At 40.9% G+C, this 22,131-nt stretch overlaps 1 protein-coding gene across 3 annotated transcripts in view; it reads left to right on the top strand.

The window, feature by feature from the left end:
* The window catches only part of nnt (nicotinamide nucleotide transhydrogenase), a 71,329-nt gene extending 60,835 nt beyond the window's left edge, over positions 1–10,494 (top strand). For all 3 annotated transcript variants that reach the window (XM_020485025.2, XM_020485022.2, XM_020485024.2), the window contains 4 exons: positions 2,557–2,638; positions 6,740–6,858; positions 6,970–7,085; positions 8,958–10,494. In XM_020485025.2, the coding sequence (XP_020340614.1) occupies positions 2,557–2,638; positions 6,740–6,858; positions 6,970–7,085; positions 8,958–9,104 (464 nt within the window). In that variant the 3' untranslated portion in view covers positions 9,105–10,494. The remainder of the gene's footprint in view (positions 1–2,556; positions 2,639–6,739; positions 6,859–6,969; positions 7,086–8,957) is intronic.
* Positions 10,495–22,131: the final 11,637 nt, after the last annotated feature.

Consider the following 22,131-nt stretch of genomic DNA (forward strand, 5'->3'; position numbering starts at 1 on the left):
AACACTCACAGCTGTAATCGCTGCCAAAGATGATTCTAACATGTATTGACTCCGGTGTGTGAATACTTAGTGCCTTGCAAAAGTATTCATTCCCCTTGCCGTTTTTCCTATTTTGTTGCATTACAACCTGTAATTTAAATTGATTTTTATTTGGATTTCATGTAATGGACATACATAAAATAGTCCAAATTGGTGAAGGGAAATGGAAAAAAAACTAAACTAAAAAAAACAAACAAATGTAATGGGAAAGTGGTGCGTGCATATGTATTCACTCCCTTTGCTATGAAGCCCATAAATAAGATCTGGTGCAACCAATTACCGTCAGAAGTCACATAATTAGTTAGATTGCACAAAGGTGGGCTTGATTTAAGTGTCATATGATCTCAGTGTATATATACACCTGTTCCGAAAGGCCCCAGAGTCTGCAACACCACAAAGCAAGGGGCACCACCAAGCAAGCGGTACCATGAAGACCAAGGAGCTCTTCAAACAGGTCAGGGACAAAGTTGTGGAGATTTACAGATCAGGGTTGGGTTATAAAAAATATCAGAAACTTTGAACATCCCACTGAGCACCACTTAAATCCATTATTAAAAAATGGAAAGAATATGGCACCACAACAAACCTGCCACGAGAGGGCCATCCACCAAAACTCATGGACCAGGCAAGGAGGGAATTAATCAGAGATCCAACAAAGAGACCAAAGATAACCCTGAAGGAGCTGCAAAGCTCCACAGCGGAGATTGGAATATCTGCCCATAGGACCACTTTAAGCCGTACACTCCACAGAACTGGGCTTTATGGAAGAGTGGCCAGAAAAAAGCATTGCTCAAAGAAAAAAATAAGCAAACACATTTGTTCTTCGCCTAAAGGCATGTGGGAGACACCCCAAACATATTGAAGAAGGTACTCAGGTCAGGTGAGACAAAAAACAAGGAAAATGCTATGTCTGGCGCAAATCCAACACCTCTCATCACCCCGAGAACACCATCCCCACAGGGGAAGCATGGTGGTGGCAGCATCATGCTGTGGGGATGTTTTTCATTGATGGAGGATGCTAAATACAGGGAAATTCTTGAAGGGGGTGAACAGTAATGCACTCAAGTTTTCAGTTTTTTTGTCTTATTTCTTGTTTGTTTCACAATAAATAAATAAATATTTTGCATCTTCAAAGTGGTAGGCATGTTGTGTAAATCAAATGATACAAACCACCAAATTGTCCATTTTAATTCCAGGTTGTAAGGCAACAAAATAGGAAAAATGCCAAGGGAGGTGAACACTGTATGTAAATGAAATATTTCGGTATTTAATTTTCGATAAATTTGCCCAGAAAATACATTTTCACTTTTTCATAATGGGGTATTGTGTGTAGATAGGTGATCATTTGTTTTTATTAAATCTATTTTGACTGCAGGCTGTAGCACAACAAAATGTGGAATAAGTGCAGGGGTATTAATACTTTGTGAACGCACTGTACCTCTATGAAAATCCCACTATCTTTGTTTTGCAAAATAAGTAATTTTCCATCAGTACTTTGATACCATCATCCTTACATGGGCAATCTGCAGTTGGAGACTCATGTGGCATTTTATAAATTATATTCTTGAAGAATCAATGGCCATGTATCATCAATTTTAAAGTCCAAAATGGACATAGCAATCACAGATTGCTCCTTTAAAAGTAACATAATTGATTTCTGTTTGCACTCCTCCAGAATCCTTCAGATGCTCCCACTGAACTTCTTCAGATAAAGGGATTTGAAATCATTTCACAACTCATTTTTATTTTCAGCCTTGATGTCCATTCTGTTTATTTTACAGCGTTTGTTTATTGTTTTATAAAATAAAAGGCTCTGTTATTTTACCTCCGGTCTTGTTGAAATGAGAGGAAAGAGCTCCCCTTGTATGCAGGATTATTATCAAAACCATATTCTGCAATTTAAACCCAACCATGCAGATAAAGTAGGTTAGTAGACTTGTTTATGCCTGAGCCCTCAGACATCCTCTGTTCCTCTGGGTATCCGCTGGTCCTCTAAAATTATACTCAACAGAAAAACTCCCTAATTCCCTATTGCTGGGATATGTTGGTTTGAATAACTTTGTTGTTATCACTGTTCTGGTTTGATCAGTTTCACGGTGCCCAAATACCTGTTGTCAAAACCAAAAACGGAGAAATAACATTTATTTCCGAAATGTTCAAACTGTTTATATTAGGATTCTTTTGAAGCAAGTTCGATAAGGATTTATGCCAGTGTGTTTTAATCATCTACGATATCAATGTCCGGGTCAGAGTCTCTGGGATTGCCTGAATATGTTTGATATTTCTACAAGCATTTTTTAAATCACAATTCAGAGGTGGAAGTCAGTTTTTCATTTGGATTAAGACGTGCCAGTCAGTCAATGTAGACAGTTTTTCCCAAAGGTTTTTATTGTGTTCCTTCTGTTTTTCTAACAGCAGTTCACAGGTTTTCAAAGCAAATGTGAAAATGTTATTTTGAAAGCTGCTAGTTTTTACGGAAGAATGGGTTCCCTCACTGTCTGTGTTCCTGTCCTTCAGGTTATGGTCTGTGTGCTGCCAAGGCCCAGTACCCCATCGCTGAACTGGTCAAGATGCTGCAGGAGCAGGGCAAGAAAGTCAGGTGAGGGTCCAGGTAAAAGGATAATCAAAGCTATGGCCCTAACCCCTTCAGTACCCTGGTAAACAGATAACCAACCCTACGCTTGTTTTGAGATCTAAGTGAGAGCTGCATTTAGCCACCTGTGCACATTTGTTCATATCCTTTGCTAGTTAGTGCATTATTAGCACAGTTATAACTAATTTCTAGTCAACAGTGGGGGAGTGACTGCTTCCAACAAGAGCACAAAATGTGTGCATCTTTGAAAAGCGAGTCAGGTAAAGTGTTGTATTTTGAGACTGTCTTGAATAAGCTAAGTAGCCAATAGGCAGAGCATAGCATAATTTGTCTGATTCTCTGTAATAATGGTATGGGAATAATAACTACTTTTATTTTGTAAAGTGGTTACTTGCATCAAACATTTTCAGTCACCTTGTCTGAAAGACAAGTAGATTAGCAGGTTAATGTCAAGCCCTGCATGTATTATTCTTCTTCTTTTTAAGTCTCATGGAATGTAAGCATTGAACACCACACATTGGCTGCTACTGTAGGCTGAATGATGTAACAACTTTCTCCATTGTTTTGGATGATAGGCCACTCTGGTAGGCATACATTATGAGCCACTGTTAAAACTGTAAACTTAAAGCGGGTACAGCCTCAGTGTACACAGTAAATGCAAAGAATTTTCACAACATTCAAGTTTACGCTCAGCAGACCTGAAAAGTGCTCAGTGGTGGAAAAAAATAGAGGGAAATTGGCCCTAAACACCTTCATTACCCTGGTGAAAGTATTGAGACCCTTTGACTTTTTCTACATTTTATGTTACAACCGTATTCTAAAATGGATTTGTTTTTTTCTCATCAATCTACACACAATACCCCATGATGAAGCAAAAACAGTTTTGGAAATATCACATTTATACATATGTATTCAGACCCTTTACTCAGTACTTTGTTGAAGCACCTTTAGCATAGATTACAGCCATGAGTCTTTCGTATGACGCTACAAGCTTGGCACACCTGTATTTGGGGAGTTTCTCCTATTCTCTGCAGATCCTCTCTAGCTCTGTCAGGTTGGATGGGAAGTGTCGCTGCACAGCTATTTTTAGGTCTCTTCCATCGGGTTCAAGTCCGGGCTCTGGCTGGGCCACTCATGTACGTTCAGAGACTTGCCCCAGAGCCACTTCTGTGTTCTCTTGGCTGTGTGCTTAGGGTCGTTGTCCTGTTGGAAGGTGAACCTTCACCTCAGTCTGAGGTCCTGAGTTCTCTGGAACAGGTTTTTATCAAGGATCTCTCTGTACTTTTCTCCGTTCATCTTTCCTCGATACTGACTAGTCTCACAGTTCCTGCTGCTGAAAAGCATCCCCACAGCTTGATGCTGCCACCACCGTGGTTCACCGTAGGGATGGTGCCAGGTTTCCTCCAGACCTGACTCTTGGCATTCAGGCCAAAGAGTTCAATCTTGGGTTCATCAGACCAGAGAATATTGTTTCTTGTAGGTGCATTTTGGCAACCTCTAAGCGGGCCTTCATGTGCCTTTTACTGAGGAGTGTCTTCCGTCTGGCCACTCTACTATAAAGGCCTGATTGGTGGAGTGCTGCAGAGATGGTTGTCCTTCTGGAAGGTTCTCCCATCCCCACAGAAGAATTCTGGAGCTCTGTCAGAGTGACCATCTGGTTCTTGGTCACCTCCCTGACCTAGGCTCTTCTCCCCTGTTTGCTCATTCTGGCCAGGTGAAAGCTCTTGGTGGTTCCAAACTTCTTCCATTTTAATAATGATGAAAGCCACTGTGTTCTTGTGAACCTTCATTGCTTCAGAAATGTTTTGGTACCCTACCCCAGACCTCTGCCTCGACTCAATCCTGTCTCGTAGCTCTACAGACAATTAATTTGACCTACTGGCTTGGTTTTTGCTCTGACGTGCACTGTCATCTGTGGGACCTTTATATAGACAGGTGTGTGCATTTCCAAATCATGTCCAATCAATTGGATTTACCACAGGTTGTAGAAACATCTCATGGATGATCAATCAACAGGATTCTCCTGAGCTTTATATCGAGTCTCATAGCAAAGGGTCTGAATACTTATGTAAATAATGGGGTTTTGTTTATTTTTAATACATCTGCAAAAATGTCTAAACCTGTTCACTTTGTCATTATGGGAAATTGTGTGTAGATTGATGAGGAAAACAAATAATATTATTCATTTTAGAAAATGCGCAAAATGTTAGGTGTCTGAATAATTTCAGAATGCACTGTAACCAAAGCTATCGCCTTAACCCCTTCATTAGATATTTTGTGTGTACAGTGCCTTCGGAAAGTATTCAGACCCCTTGACTTTTTCCACATTTTGTTACGTTAGACTTATTCTAAAATTGATTAAATAAAAACAATTCCTCAGGAGAGGAAAGGACAGGGTTGAGGCTTACTGTAGAGAGGAGAGGAAGGTGAAAGGGAGGAGAGAGAAGGAGAGCAGCGCAAAAGGAGGAATGTGTACACCGGAGAGAGGAGAGGAGGGAAGGGGAAAGGCACACCGGAAGCTTTTGTAATTTTCTTTCATTCGTTTGATCTGAGGTTCCAGCAGCTGCTGCTACTTAGAGCATTTGCAGTTGATTAGAGGAGGAAGTGGGTGGCCAGAGTGGCCAGATTTTGTAGTCCCGTTCCTCCTCCCCTTCCCTCTCGGCTGGATAATTGGGTGGGGATGTTGGGCTGCTATGAGGGCGGGACATGGGGCTGCCACTGTTTGGAGCTCCAGAGATGGATATTGTTCCTAATGTATCAGTAATATAATGTAATTCACACAGTCTGATGTTGCTCTGATTAGCATTTCTTGTGAAAGCCAAGCCCCTTCCCATTTCAACACTGTAACATGTGCATTGCATTACATGATGTAGCTAACCGGTTACTTAACACCGCACACTGAATACCCTTGTGTGTAGCAAAGTTCCGTGTGTGTGTGTGTGTGTGTGTAAATCGGGGACCCATTGATAATGGCTGGAGATGAGTGTCTGGATAGAGCAGGAGAGGGGGAACGAGACGACTCAGGCAATAGGCCCTAAAATTGTCAGACTCCAGCCACCCTAGTCGTTGACTGTTCTTTCCTACCGCATGGCAAGCGGTACCGGGGCACCAAATATAGGTTCAAGAGGCTCCTAAACAGCTTCTACCTCCAAGCCATAAGACTCCTGAACATCTAATGAAATGGCTACCCAGACCATCCCTCCCCCCTCTTTTACACCGCTGCTACTCTGTTGTCATCTTCTATGCATAGTCTCTTGAATAACTCTACCTACATGTACATATTACCTCGACTAACCGCTACCCGCTACATTGACTCTGTACCAGTACCCCCCTGTATATAGTCTCGCTATTGTTATTTTACTGCTGCTCTTTAATTACTTGTGACTTTTTAGTTCTTATTCATATTTATTTTTTAAAACTGCATTGTTAGTTAGGGGGTCGTAAGTAAGCGTTTCACTGTAAGTTCTGTTGTATTCGGTGCATGTGACTACTAAAATTTGATTTGATTTGAGTGAGTGGAGTGCAGCTGCTCTGATCTCTGCTTTTAATCTCTGGTCATAAACCTGCTGCTCCAGTGTCTATCCGTAGGGCCCTCTTATCCTCCATCCTCAACCCATTTCTCCTGCTTCTCAGGCCCTTAATGACCTCTGACATTAAAACAGGCCCTCAAACTCAAACCACCCCTCCACTAACATCATGGCCCCTCCATCCTGTACTTTGGGATTTTGGCACTGAAGCCCTTTATCTACTTCTCCAAAGTCAGATGACATCGTGGATTCCATTTTTATGTGTCTGGGTGCAGTTTGAAGGAAGTTGCTAACTACTGTTAGCACAGTGACTGGAAGCATGCTAGATGTTACCATAGACTTCCAGCCAGTGTGCTAACGCTACGTAGCAATGGCTCGCGGAACTGCCTCTAACATCTTTCATACTGGATGCAGAGACATAAAAATTAATCTGGCTTCATTGCCAAAATCCCGAAGTATCTCAAACTTTGGTCAATAGCCAAACTATTATAATACTTTCAGCTACAAGGGTTTCCTAACCCTTGTCCTTGCATTGCCACAAGCCGTGGAGGTGAATAAGATGGTGATCCTTCTCTCGCAGGTTTGGTATCCACCCCGTGGCTGGTCGTATGCCTGGGCAGCTCAACGTGCTATTGGCTGAGGCGGGTGTACCCTATGACATCGTGCTGGAGATGGAGGAGATCAACGAGGACTTTGCTGGTATATTTGCTTTCACCCTCATCTCTCTCTTCACGTGTTCATGTTTGAAATGACCCCATTGTCTCTGTGGTTTGCTGTGAACTAATATGATTCTCTTTCCCTGTGTCTCAGAAACGGACCTGGTTCTGGTGATCGGCGCCAACGACACAGTGAACTCTGCAGCCCTGGAGGATCCCAACTCCATCATTGCTGGCATGCCTGTCCTGGAAGTGTGGAAGTCCAAACAGGTGAGAGGGAGGGGCCTGCATGGTCTAGAAAGAAGATCTACCATATTTCCTACACTAGTCCATTGGTTTCACACTTCAAAGTGTACACGCTTCAAAATGAAAAAGGGGTAGAGATTGGTACTGCAGCCCCGTCATATTCTGACTGTTACAGAATGGCTTGAGTGGATTTAATCTGGCTCTCTCCATGGTGAAAGTTTAGTTTTGGAGGTTCACTAACTTCTCCTGGAGCGACTAACATTGGTTCAGAAAGAGGCTGTTCTTATTTTCTGTTCCAGTCTGTCCCAGACTTGGATGCACCCTTAGAGAGAAAGACAGGCCTCTTTTCACATGCAAACACACACATGCATCTCATACTCTTTGTCACAGAGGCAATAGGCCCCTACCTAGGTGTAGCTCAAGCAGGCGCAGATCTCACACGGCTTCCATTAGTGGTGACTCGCTCCCTCTGGAATTATGACATTTTTAGGGCGTCCGAGTGAAACCTTCCCTAAAAGTGATGCCTCACCACCCTACTTTAAAACCCCTTCATTTCCAAAGGTTCCCTTGGGAAATCATAGAGCTTTAAGACTACCAGCATCCCACCCCTCTACTCTGAGCTGGAGTGACCTGTGTGTTTACATCCCCTGGACTCACTGCACTACTGTTGAAAATGTTATTTTCATTGTTCTTCAGTGACTCAGACACTTGAATTAATAACCTTCCACTTGTGGCTCATGTTTATGTGATACTGTGTGGGGTCGGTCAGACTGTCGAGTGGGTGGGTGTGCTGGTCTGGGCTCTATGTGCAGTCTGGCTGTAGATGTAAACAAACTGGGCGGGGCTCCTCTATGCCACCATAGCCAAGCTTGGCAGAGCAGGCAGAGGGCATTCCTTTGGTACTGTACCCTCGCTGGCCTGGGAGTTAGGACTGGGAGGCCCTGCCTAGAGGCTGGCTAGGGTAGGCCTGCCTGGGTGTCCCAGATCCTTACTGTAATCCTGGCCTGAACCACTACCATAGTGGGATCCATTTTTACAGTCCTCTCTCACAGGAGGGTGTTAGAGTGGGTGTTTGTGATTCAGTACATGCTTACTTGTGTTTTTGTATGAATGTGTGTGTAACTTAGAATGTGTAAGTGTTTGTTTTAGAGTAGGTTTTGTGGGTGGGACTGTGGCATGGGAACACTTCACTGTGTCTTGAGTCACCTGGCCACTACTGATCCTCCCCTGCCTCTGAGGGGTTTCCGATGTTCCTCCTGTTGATTTTTGTGTCTTGATATGCAGCGCTTCTGTTCCAAGTATCATTCAGCGTGTCAGATAGCAGGGAGTAAAAGGCTGAGAGTGTTGCTCTGGTTTTACTTATTCAATTATAATGCTGCGTTTATGTGCCTCCAGGCACCAAAACACATGCTCACAATCACGGGATGCTCCAATCCATTTCCCAAGACCTGCTCTCTCTCTCTGCCTAGACTGCAACTTCAGACACTAATGATGCTTCATTTTGTAAATGGCCTCAACTTAAGTACCCCTTAGTTGTGAGACAAACACTCTTCTCCCCGTTCTCCTCCAAATGGAACCCTTCCCCATCCACCTCCAACTTACAGGACATGCAGGTGCAACATTTGTACCCCTGTTGAGGGTTTGTTCTTAGATAAGTGTTTAACATCTGAAGTCTTTACCAAACTAGACAAGAGGTGGTATAGCAGTAATGACATTTGGAGCTCTAGCTAATTTGCCACATCATATGATTTTGAGTTTGAAGAGGGAAAACAACTGGGTGATTGCATTGCTTTTGATTATTTGTAAATGTAGGATAGAACAACGTATCAGGTGTTTTTTTTCTCAGTTGTGTAAATGTCTTAGCTGAGGCCGTGTGTGTGTGTCCCTGTCTCTTAGGTGGTTGTAATGAAGCGTTCTCTGGGAGTGGGCTATGCTGCCGTGGACAACCCCATCTTCTACAAGCCCAACACAGCCATGTTGCTTGGAGATGCCAAGAAGACCTGTGACGCACTGCAGGCTAAAGTCCGCGAGGCCAGCCAGTGAGCCGTGGCCGGTGCAGTAGGACCCGAGCCCGTCAGACCGAGGTCCAGGGCATCACACGTCCAGAGGGGGAGAGGAGTGGGCACAAACAAGCTAATAGTTAGACGTAGTATTAATGTTGTCGTTTCCTCTCCTGGCAACAAGTTTTCCTCCCTTTTTTTCTGAACAGTTTTTTGCAATGGTGATGAGTAGGTGTTCTCTTCTTTCTCACCAGGAGCATTTTCTTCTCACCCTCTTTTTCAAAGCAAGGAAAAAAGCAAAAGTGTCACCTTTTTGTACATTTTATTTTTAGATTTTTCAATGTTCGTTCATTTTCCAGTTTTATACTGTAGTTAGGTTTTTTGTATTTGACCTGACCGAATCGTACCACAAGTGTCAAATTGATTTGCATTTAGCACCTTGGCCTAGCAGCAACTGTTAACTTCAATGTAAAGCCATTGTCAGTAATAGTTACTCTAATCACTAACTGTATGTTTTTTTTTTTCTTCTTGAATGCGTTTGGTGGACTGTGCTTAGTGTAATGACCAGCTTTGTGATGTAGTGGTAATGTGTTACATGTGATTAGAAGCTTCAAGAAGAAGGATTTAGTGAATGTAGCTTCAGTTGGCCCTCTGCCACGCAGCTAAGTTTCCCCTTTTAACACTACAGAGATGTTGAAGGAACCATGTAGATTTAAGTTTAATAAAAGATGACTATCATAATATGACTGTTAGAATTTATCATAAATTGTGAGATTATGGCTTAATTTAGCATGGATACATTCATGAATTGCTGATTTGTCAAATGGTTAGTTAGAGTCCTGCCATGTCAAGCTCTTTCCTTATGCCTTCATCTAAACAGAATCACTGTCTGATGTTTCCTTACCGGGACCTTATACAATGCAACTCTATAGAGAAACTGACCATGACAACATCCCTACCTCTGCATAGCTTCCTAAAGTGACCAAATTCACCTTCCATTCTCTTCTTCGTAAACCATTCTCTTCTTCCACTAATACCGTCTTTCCAGACTTGTATCTGTCTTGCTATATTTAGCTTTGCGTAGAAAGGTTAACATATGAAGGGTTGTTATTCACTTACACGTGGTGCCATAGCAGAGCTAGTTGGTGTTAAATTGTAATTTTCCCTATTTCTGTCCAGTTTTCAGTTATGAGGTAAAGAACAACTCGAGGGAAACAATTATTTTAGAAAATAATAGTTGTGAAGAAATGGCAAAAAAAATTCTCACAAGTATTTTTGTATAGAGAAGAACCTATTTGTATAATTGTTAAGGCTTACGCAGGCTTTGCTGCACAACCTTTTTCTAATTTTCTAATGTTGGGGAGATGAATGAAATACTGTGAATGTTTTTCTCTCTGGTTTATCATCCCTAAATAAACCTTGATTTAATGGCACTTGGAAAGTCAAGTCTACATTTTTGTTGATTTTTACAAATTGTATAGCTAGTTTCTAATGTATGGAGTAACAAGTTCTTAAAGCTGTAATAGACACTTAGAGAAATGGATGGTGGCAGTGGTGTGGCTGAGAGTATATGTGTTGTGCTGAGAGTGTGTGACCAATACATGGGGTGTAGTTTCTGGCATGTAAGTGAACATTTCACATGACTAGGATTGCATGCGTTTGCCATGAGGGTTACTTCATCATGTAACAAGTAGCACTCAGACACCCTGCTCTCTCTGCTGATCCTCTTGACAGGCATGTGAGGGCGTTCGAGGGAAACCGCCTCTTGTTTGGGGAGAGGTGACGTAACTGAAATAAGGGTTAGGTGGCGGGCGTACTGTACCTTCTACTTAAAGCAGTCTTTTGTTCGGCCAGCAGCATTTTCCAGGGCCTAAGGATAGGAGGATAGCCAACATTAACATTTTCTGTAGTGACAATCAACCCTTATCCTCAAAATCCACTTGGGATTGCCTTTCGTTTCTGTTTCATTGAAAGCCAATTGATTTGTTTTCCTTGGCCTTGCATGCAATTTCTCCAGAGGGTATTGCTGCGTTAGTATGTTTTCACTGTATGATAAGCAAATGTTTATTTATATAATATATATTTTTTTTTTTATCTGCATATGTGAATTGCTATTTGGGACCTTCAATTTCAAGTCCAGTTCAATGATACCCCTTTCTCCCCAACATGCGCACACACTATAAGTCACACTCAGTTATGGCATGATTTCTCTCCTTCTCCCCAAAGCCAAGGATTCCTTTATCAGCACAAAGTAGCTCTCTGGTTCATTCTGCAATGACTATTGCCAGCAGTCTACCTAAATTACTTCTCTCATATGCATTTGATTCCACTGAAAGATGTAGGATCTTAATTTGATCAGCCTGTTGCGAAGAACTGTCCTGCAATGCAGTGTATTTGAGGGTTAAAAAAGTTTCTGAAGTTAGTTATTTCCACTTTGACATTTCAGACTGGATTTTCCCTTACATTTTGTTGTATCAGCCCCTACAAAAATTTTCATTATAATCCACATAATTCAAATTTCCTGTTGCTGCTCTTATAAATTGGCTCAAATTAAGATCCTGCATCTGTAACAGCCCCCAGCCTTGCATAGTTCCTTGTAAAAGAATGAGACAACACCAGATGAAACTATGTGCGATTGGAGTGAAGCGTACATGGTTCCCTCACCACAAATGGGACTAGATTGCACTGTGGTTTGTCTCCGTGGACACAAAGGATGTGACTTCTCTCTGTTGGACCATGTTCCTCGACCAACCAGGGGCGGACTGGGACCAGAAATGGTCTCTGACATTTCTAACATACTGGACCATGTTTTTCATTGAGGCCCCCACACACCAGCCCATTTTATTCCTTGTAGCCCCCAATTTTTGTCAGAAAAATATAATTTAGCTAAAACAATAGTAGTTAGGCCCAATAGGCAAAAAATGGAACAGCCCATCTGGCATTTGCTAGAAATGCCCTTGCAACCAACCATCAAACTGTGGGTGCATCATCATCCTTAGAACAGCTCTTTTCATATCATACAATCTGCCATTAGTCCAAAGGATACATAGAATAGGTATTTGTATTCATTTGGCCTTAAATGCTACTGCCTCAAAGCTAGTTTTACTTCAGCATATCATAAAATCATCCCTTCAGGCCAAAGGATGAATTTAAATAAATTGGCCTACTTGTATACATTTGACCTAAAATGCTACTTCTACCAAGGTAAATTGTACTAAAGTATTTAATCTGTGTATTGGTCGCACTATACCTCCTCTCCTGGACGTACTTTAAAATGATATTATTGAGCCAACGTAAGCATGTAATACTCTACCGCTGGAGATATTCCTTTCATAATTGTTCTTATTTTCCTCCTCCTCTTGATGCCCAGCTATAATGATCTTGGACAGTATCTGATCTGAAAACGGCTTGTTTAAAGAATCTGTGTATTCAGGACTCTCTAAAAAGCCCCAGCCAAAGCGGTTTCACTGTGAAGATAAATGAAGGCACGCTACAGATGTAGGATTTTAATTTGAGCCAGTTTACTAGCAGGAAAATAATGCTGCAGCAACAGGAACTGTGAATTATGCAGATTATAATCAATGGGCATTTTTTTGTAGGGGTTGATGTATTTTTTGTTAGGGCAAATCAAGTCTGACATTTTAAAGTGGAAATTACAAACTTTAGAAGCCTTTCTAATTTTGAACACTACAAGTTTCCATTTCAAATTCTGAGCAACAAAAGTGCTCAAATTAAGATTCTACGTCTGTAGACCCCTGCTTTTACTGTTCAAATTCCTTAAGCTTGAAGTTTAGTAACAAAAATGTTTGAGTGTCCTTTTTAAGATACTTTTATTGACCAGCTGCTCTGAATGTAAATGTTGTGCTGGGGGAATTAAGGGTGGTTAATGTATGAGATAAGAGGCGGTTCTCTCTAAAGTATTGCAGGATGTAGTGGCTGCATACAGATGTAGGATCTTAATTTGATCACGCTGTTGCAGACAAACTTTCCTGCAATGCAAAACTTGAAGTGTATTTGAGTGTGCTTCTGAAGTTTAATTTCCACTTGATTTTTCCTCATAAATGTATTAAGCACTACAAAACTGTCCATTTAATTATAATCCAATAATTCACATTTCATGTTGCTGCAGAAAACTGGCTCAAATGAAGATCCTACATCTCTTGAGTCTTAATGGCTGTAGTTGCTGCATAGATGCCTCAGGAAAGAGGCTGCCTTTAGTCATGTTAGAATCAAGGCAGTGGGATCACAGAGCTGAGTGAATGAGATACATAAAACACACCATAATTGATCTGTCTCCTTCCCCTGTGAGAGAACAGATACCACCTTTTATGAGTTTCAAAAGACTGGCAGATTATTGGCTTGTGGCAGAATGTCTCCAGCTAAGAGAGACGGGTGAACGGTGATGTGGCTAAGGAATGGTCTGACAAACACAATCCTTACCATGCCCGAATGGCTCAGTATACAGTGCATTCGGAAAATATTCCTTTCCGAATGCACTGTAGGTGGTATAGCTTTAATGGTTTCTTTAATACCAAAGAAGAAATGGCAGTGCTTTACGGGTATATTTAAACTAATAAAGACAACAAAATAAGCATCTGGATCATTTATTGGCATTTATAATTTAGGATTAAAGGGGTAATGCCATGAGTGGTGGCCTGGCTTTTCATGTTAAGCATTCCCAACCACTCTTAGCTGTTGCATTCTTTGAGGTTGACCCAGGCAGGAACACAGGTGCATAACCCTAAGCCACAGTTTATGGGTCATGCATCAGATATACAGCTGAAGATGTGGACCCCTGCAGCAACCAAATGAATGACTCAGTTCAGTACATTGAGTCTGATTCATAGTCTGAACATGGAGGAGGACTTGCTTTCTAGGAAGTGAGAAGGCTGGTGTACTCAACTAAAGGCTGCTGTCGTCAACTAAAAACTGGTGTCCTCAACCCAGTGTTAACCCGGACCCTATATTAAGGCCTAAGCTTTCCCATCAACCCCTCATATTTGACCAACGTCAAATATGATAAGCCCTTCAAATATGTGACTGGACAGCAAATAGAAAGCATCAACCGAATGTTAAATGTGCTTCCTGTCAGGTATTTTCATTATCTGTATTGTCTACTTGTTGAATGTTTGTGAAGTCTTGATTGTGGTTGTTTGTAATATGTTGTTAATTGGTGTTGGAATATTAGCTAGCGTTACAGCGTTTTTATCCTAATAATATCCTAAAATTACTAATTAGATTCCACATCTCAGTGTGAATGGCCAGAGTGGTCATTTTTCGACACAATTTACTTGCTCCCTGCAAACTAACACATGACTCAATGGTAGAGAAACCTCAGGCTTGATGAATTGTAAGTGTTCAACAGTGCTCAGCTCTCTGTGAGGTGGTAGATATGATGAGTCATTAACTATAGGATAGCTAGGCTCATGTCCAGATCTCTCCCCTCCCTTGGACTGCCTATGTGTGTCTCTTCTGGGTGTGGATGGAACTGATGACATGAGGATTCTCCTCAGACAGAGGGATTTAGACCTGTACTGGACAGTACTGAGGCAGAGTTCATGCCTGACTGTTGACTAGCATTGCACGGCCACAGAGGTCAAGGGTTTAGCATCGATCTCAGAACCAAGCCCCCAGCATTCTGAGCGAGCTCCAGGAGGAGTAAAATGCCTAATCTCAAAACACGTTTAGAGAATTAATGATGCTGAATAGTCTGACGTCGCTCTGTTCCTCCATAGTGGAAACGATAACATTCTTAGCTGCCTGTGGTATTATTGCATTGCTGGACCATGGCAAGAAGCCTGGTTGTTCTGAATGTGGATCGTTTGCAGATTTTTTGCATGCTCTAGGCCTATTGTCCATATTGAGGTCATCCTTAGTTATCTATTCAGTAGGTAAGAATAAAGTATAATCAGATGAATTGCCTACACAGCTAGTCACAGTTGAGAACGTTTACACATGTCAGGATTGTTGACTTCATTAAAAGAAAATCCATATATATTATTGTGGTTGATCTCCTGTGAGAAATATTGAAACTACTGTATGACAAGTACAGTGGGGCAAAAAAGTATTTAGTCAGCCACCAATTGTGCAAGTTCTCCCACTTAAAAAGATGAGAGAGGCCTGTAATTTTCATCATAGGTACACTTCAACTATGACAGACAAAATGAGAAAATCACTGTAGAATTTTTTATGAATTTATTTGCAAATTATGGTGGAAAATAAGTATTTAGTCAATAACAAAAGTTTATCTCAATACTTTGTTATATACCCTTTGTTGGCAATGACAGAGGTCAAACGTTTTCTGTAAGTCTTCACAAGGTATTCACACACTGCTGGTATTTTGGCCCATTCCTCCATGCAGATCTCCTCTAGAGCAATGGTGTTTTGGGGCTGTTGCTGGGCAACACAGACTTTCAACTCCCTCCAAAGATTTTCTATGGGGTTGAGATCTGGAGACTGGCTAGGCCACTCCAGGACCTTGAAATGCTTCTTACGAAGCCACTCCTTTGTTGCCCGGGCGGTGTGTTTGGGATCATTGTCATGCTGTTTCATCTTTCATCTTCAATGCCCTTGCTGATGGTAGGCTTTGTTACTTTGGTCCCAGCTCTCTGCAGGTCATTCACTAGGTCCCCCCGTGTGGTTCTGGGATTTTGTGATCATTTTGACCCCATGGGGTGAGATCTTGCGTGGAGCCCCAGATCGAGGGAGATTATCAGTGGTCTTGTATGTCTTCCATTTCCTAATAATTGCTCCCACAGTTGATTTCTTCAAACGAAGCTGCGCACCTATTGCAGATGCAGTCTTCCCAGCCTGGTGCAGGTCTACAATTTTGTTTCTGGTGTCCTTTGACAGCTCTTTGGTCTTGGCCATAGTGGAGTTTGGAGTGTGATTGTTTGAGGTTGTGGACAGGTGTCTTTTATACTAATAACAAGTTCAAACAGGTGCCATTAATACAGGTAACGAGTGGAGGACAGAGGAGCCTCTTAAAGAAGTTGTTACAGGTCTATGAGAGCCAGAAATTTTGCTTGTTTGTAGGTGACCAAATACTTATTTTCCACCATAATTTGCAAATAAATTCATAAAAAATCCTACAATGTGATTTTCTGGATTTTCTTTTCTCCATTTTGTCTGTCATAGTTGAAGTGTACCTATGATGAAAATTACAGGCCTCTCTCATCTTTTTAAGTCGGATAACTTTTGAAGACTCAATTGGTGGCTGACGAAATACTTTTTTGCCCGACTGTATTTTTACACTTACTCTGTGTCTTCACAACTGTATTTACATTGCAGATGACAGAATTTACTGACAGTGCAAACTTTTATCAATTAATGCTGGGATGATATGTGAGGGGCATGACAGCTTCTGCTGCATATTCTTTAAACATTAATATTTAGATTAAGATAATACATTATTTGAACACCACCTATTTTCATTCTCTGAACTTGTGTACATTTTCTCCCCCCTGACATGGTCAAATAACTCAAGCATAGATCGGCAACTATTTTTCTAATTCGGCACACAGAAACTAGAGGCCATGAGTAACTTGATCAAAAAAGAATGGCCCCAATTGGCCTATAGGGGGCACTGTTATAAGCAGTCTTACTTAAACCCTCACATTTGGATGTAGGTGTCTTTCCTAATGCTGAACACATTTGACTTAAGGATCATCAGGATAGATTTTCCTCCATCTTGGACATTTTGGAAAAACATATTCTCATGAACAACATGTCCAAATAACACCATTCAGTATGTAGGCCCATGGTACATCTCTTAACTTCGTTTGAGAAAAGTTAAGGGATTGGCTGAAGTATTGATAAATTAGGAAATCAGATTTTACGTGTCCCTTTAAATCCTTTGTAAATTCACTTCATATTGGCCTATCAACTTAACTTTTTGGGGTCATCAAACACATTCCCATTGATATACAAATAAGGAAACTATGAACAATTCACTTTTTTTACTAATATTAATGCTTAAAATAATCATAACATAAATTACTCAAAGTCAATTTCACTCTAAATTTGGTCTGTGCACTCATCACAATAGTCCCTAAAGAGTTTGAGAAAGTAACAATGATGCATTCAAAGATAGTACCCTCTACCAGTAGATGCATATTAACACATATGGTGGTGTTTATACATGCTAATATGCCAAAAGATGCAAAAAATACTTTATAAATTGTTTTTATTAAAATTTTCTCAAACTAAGGGTTTGGTAAGGGATTTTACATGTCCATTTAAACCCATGTAAATCCACTCCACAGTGGCTTATCAACTTGAAACTTGGCATTGCTATCACTGACATCCCTGAGATGAACAGCATTGAATTTTGTATTGATATCTCAAAAAATCAGGAAACTATTAATAACAAATTATTTGCGTATATAATGCTAACATGCTGATCAGACCGCACGCACAGTTGCATCCACATGCGCCATCGCGTGCACATTGATTTTGTCCACCCACACTAGACGCGATCAGGACACACATGTTGAAATATCAAAACAAACTCTGAACCAATTCTATTAATTTGGGGACAGGTCGAACAGCATTAAACATTTATGGCAATTTAGCTAGCTAGCTTGCTGTTGCCAGTTCATTTGTCCTCGGATATAAACATTGGGTTGTTATTTTACCTGAAATGCACAAGGTCCTCTACTCCAACAATTAATCGACAGATAAAACAGTAAACCAAATTCATTTCTAGTCATCTGTACGCCTTCCTTCAGCCTTCTTATTATTATTTTGGACTTTATATGGCCATTGGCAACCAACTTTAGGTGCATTAACCCAACTCACTGGAGTGTGGACCTAAGTTCATCTTTCAATCACCCACCTGTGTATATGCTCCTAAAAACCAATGAGGAGATGGGAGAGGCTGGATGGGTAGCGTGTTGAGTGTCACAAATATAACCAATTTCTATTTTAGTGCCTGGCCAGGCAGACACTCTTTGACGCGTGCAATGGTTGAATAACATGTATGTGTACATTTATTTTGCAATGCTTGCGCATGTGTCTGGTCTGGTCAGCATGTAATGCTCTAAACCTTACCAAATTCACACTATAACACAGATTACTAACTACATAATGGTCATGCTCAAAGGGATAAAAAATATGAATGCTGAAAATATTTCACAAATCTTAACAAATCAGTAGTCAAATTCACCTCAGAATTAGTATCTAAACTCAATACGTTAAGTAATGAATTTAAGAATGATTACCTGCTGCATTCAAAGACAACAAAACTACAGGACTAGACAAAACTTAACTTGCGTCATCGTGTTATTGAGAGTTAAACATGGTAATGCTTTCACTGATTACACACAGGAAGATAGTTCCTACATGATAGTGTGCTTGTTTTGTTATCCAACCGATCTTGGGTCCTTTCTGTCATCCTGTGAACCCCGTTCATTGCTGCTCGCAGTTATATTTAATAGTCTAATCTCTTGTGAGACTCGACTCATAAAATAATGATGGAAAATACCTGCAACCATTACCGTAAAACATTAAATAATATTACAAAGTCTTACACTACTTTGAATCTTTGACCTTTTAAATAAGGGAGAGAATGTTACTCCAGGTCAATATATAACACTGCAAATTCCATTTTAGTGACATTTATTAGACTCCATTAAAAAAGTGAGAAGTTGTAGTGGTGTAAAACATCTGTGATCTGTTTAGGTCTTACCATAATGTTGCTTAACTATCCCCCCCTCCCCCCGGCCGTTATCTCCCCCATGACATTGCAGCCACTTTGAGTTGTCAGAAGAGGTGCCTCTTATCTGGGAGTTCTGACGATTTTCGTGATAATCCGCTAAGAACTTTCTCAAAGGAAGCTTTGGAATGGAGTTGAAATCCCACAGGAATGATTTGACAGTGGTATCCTGTATCTGAAGAGGCCTTTGTGTTGCCCACTGAGGTATGTGTGTGTGTGTGTCTGTCTGTCTAGAGTGTGGGTATGTGCGTGTGTGTCTGTGTGTTTGAGAGAGACAGAGACACACAGGGAGACTATTCATAAAAAAATCTGAGAGTAAGTGTTAAGAACACACACTATGATCAGACTATCCACAGTTGTACCTGTCCAGAATGCCGTATGGCCTTTAAGAAAATTCTACCTGAGAGCTTGTTTTGCTGTGGAGGGGGCCTGGGACTTTGCATGGTGTTACCAGTTTGCTCTCTCCTCTCTCTGTCTCCGTCAGGGTAGGTAGCACATTGGTGATGAGCGAACAAAGGAGTGAGAGAGCACAGCTTCAATGGGAGTCGGGTATCAAGAGGATAACCACCACAGTGTCAAAGGGTCCCGCCACTGCCATACACAAAAGAGCGACTGACACCATGAAAGAGGGATGCGGTTTCAGAGCCTGGGCATGAAAAGGAAAACATATTATTTCACTCACTTTCTTTCTCCTTTGTGTTTGAAAGTTGCAAAAACAACTCAGCCACTCATGTGGGCAACAATTGTGTCACCGCTGAAGGAATTTTAACTTCTGAAGATTCACAGGAGCAGCATACCTTTGCTGTACATTTCTTTGAACACTTTTCTCCTCCTAGAATGGCTCATTCAGTGATTAGATGCTCTTGCGAAGCAGCTTTTGATCATAGAAGTGGGGATTCGATGAAGCACGGGGGTCAAAGCTGAGTAAATGAAGAGAGATTAGTAAAAATTCAAATAAAAACACCTGTCCTGCTCTTATCGTGGTGGTATTCCCTTTGTGATTCGTGTACAGTGGAGGAATCCTCAAGGCCTGCTTGAAATCATGCCGGTCTTGTGTTGCCCTCATCGTCTTTGTGCCCAATGAGGTTATCTGTCGGGGCGTTTCAAAGGTGGGGGACAGACAATACCTTTTCGTGCCATGGGGAGAGGGTGTAGGGTTCTACAGTACTCCCTGAGCGTGCGACGATGGGTTCAGGAACACGGGACAAAGAGACAGATTCTCCAACTCCTGCAAACAGGATTAACACTCACAGTCAGACAGAGACTCATACAGACTGTGTTTGTTTATTATGTGTTTTCCCATGTTACCAGGGGAAGAAAATACCCTCCGCCGTCCCTGGACCCAAACCACAACCAAAACACAAATGCCAATCAGCTTTTTACACTGCAGAAGAGGCACACTCTGTTGTTTGATTTCTGTGGCTGCTTTATCAGTTCTCTCATAAAAAAAGTTGAAATGTTTTACCTTTATCTGAGCATCTTAACATGGTTGTGTTGAATATAGCATCTAACTACTGAGCTATCAGGGAAAGGGACGATGGTCTGATGCAACCAAGGTGATGAAGGCCTATGATACAAATACAGCCCAGTCTAATCTCATTCCCCACTTGATGACTTATCTTCCCACTTTACGGTTAGAGAAGGCACAGCCAGAAGAGGACTGGCCACCCCTCAGAGCCTGGTTCTTCTCTAGGTTTTATCCTAGGTTCCTGCCTTTCTAAGGAGTTTTCCCTAGCCACTGTTCTTCTAAATATGTATTGCTTGCTATTTGGGGTTTTAGGCTGAGTTTCTGTATAGCACTTTGTGACATCTGCTGGTGTAAAAAAGGCTTTTGAAATACATTTTGTTTGATTTGGAAATTGAGTTTATCTCTGGAATTTCTTAAAAATGAATCCCTTAGAATGGATGTTCTTTTCTGTAGGCCTAGTGACCATAGTGTTAATGAAATAAATTCTGTCCATCTGTCTCTGTCTTGCACTGGATTCAAAAGGCATTTCCATTTCCGGGACCTTAGGATAGGTTGAGCACTCCAACAAAAATACTGTACATTTCAACTGTAAACATTGAGTTGCATGAGACCATTTTTATTGACTGCATACCCAAAGCCGCCAAAGTATTATAAAAACCTAACATCATATTGGACAAATGAGAGAGATCCTTCTCCATCTTAGTATAACAGACCAGCCCTAAAAACACAATCTGTCTATCTACAGGAAAAGACAGCTCAAGAAAAGGGAAATCCTCATTAGTGTGATTAACTAATGGCTTACCCCTGCTGGAACTGCAGTGTAAACCCAATTTAGTGGTTTGAGAAAAACATAGCATATGTCCAGCTCATACACTAGAGAAGGCAATGCCAAGAGCCCAATCCAGATTGAAAATCTAATTAATTACAGGTCATGACCTGATTCGTTCCTGTCATTCCCAGCCAGGCCTAGATGCAACTCAGCTGTTTGGTGGAGTTACTGGAGTATGGGAACTGTGTTTATTTGCAATGGAGAACTTTACAAGGGATTACAGCCAGAGCCACATTTTGTCTTGGTTGTTGTTGTAGAGGTCACAATTTCCAAAATATAGTTGAGTAGGAGGATGGAAACTTGCAGAGAAATAGAAACTTGCAGAGAGAACACAAATCAGCCTTAAATCGCTCTGTCAATCATTCAATACATAGTTCACTGTCGGGAAGAAAATGTGTCATGATGTATTAGGATTTTTATGTCAAACACTAATTGGTACATATATTTAATCAAAGTATGCATATTCTAGTATGTTCAATTATAAAAATGGCACACAACCTCACAAAGGTAGCCATAACAGCAACAAGAAACAAGAGCAAAAAATAAACAGTTGGCTCAGAAACTAGCCAAGATGGAACAGTCACATAAAATTGGATCAACACAGCAATCTCCAAAAACCAACCAACTCTGGGGCCTTTCTGATGCCAATATAATGTGTAAAGATTTGGAATATATTACATAGCAATAGTTTGAGTGTGGTATATTACCCCTCTAGAGAAGTTACAAGCAGAGTATGCACTCACAAGATATACCACAATGACCATATCCTTCATTACCACAATATTTATTATATCTGGATATTTTATGAATGAAAACTGTCCTGACATAGAAATGTAAGTGTAGAACAATCTGTTTTCTGTACAATTATCTTTGTTATATCTCATTTTTTTGCTTGTGAGAATCGTGGTATTACAAAGCATTTGTAGGCCTTAGTAGCCATTTTGAGGTATTTATGAACCAAATAACAGTTTTAAACTCTTTATAAATCCTCCATAGCCTTAGCTTGATATAAAGTTATAAGATATAAAGCATTGCACTGACTATTTATGTAATATGGA

This window comes from Oncorhynchus kisutch, linkage group LG6 (assembly GCF_002021735.2).
Source record: "Oncorhynchus kisutch isolate 150728-3 linkage group LG6, Okis_V2, whole genome shotgun sequence".
NCBI classification, from domain to species: Eukaryota; Metazoa; Chordata; class Actinopteri; order Salmoniformes; family Salmonidae; genus Oncorhynchus; species Oncorhynchus kisutch.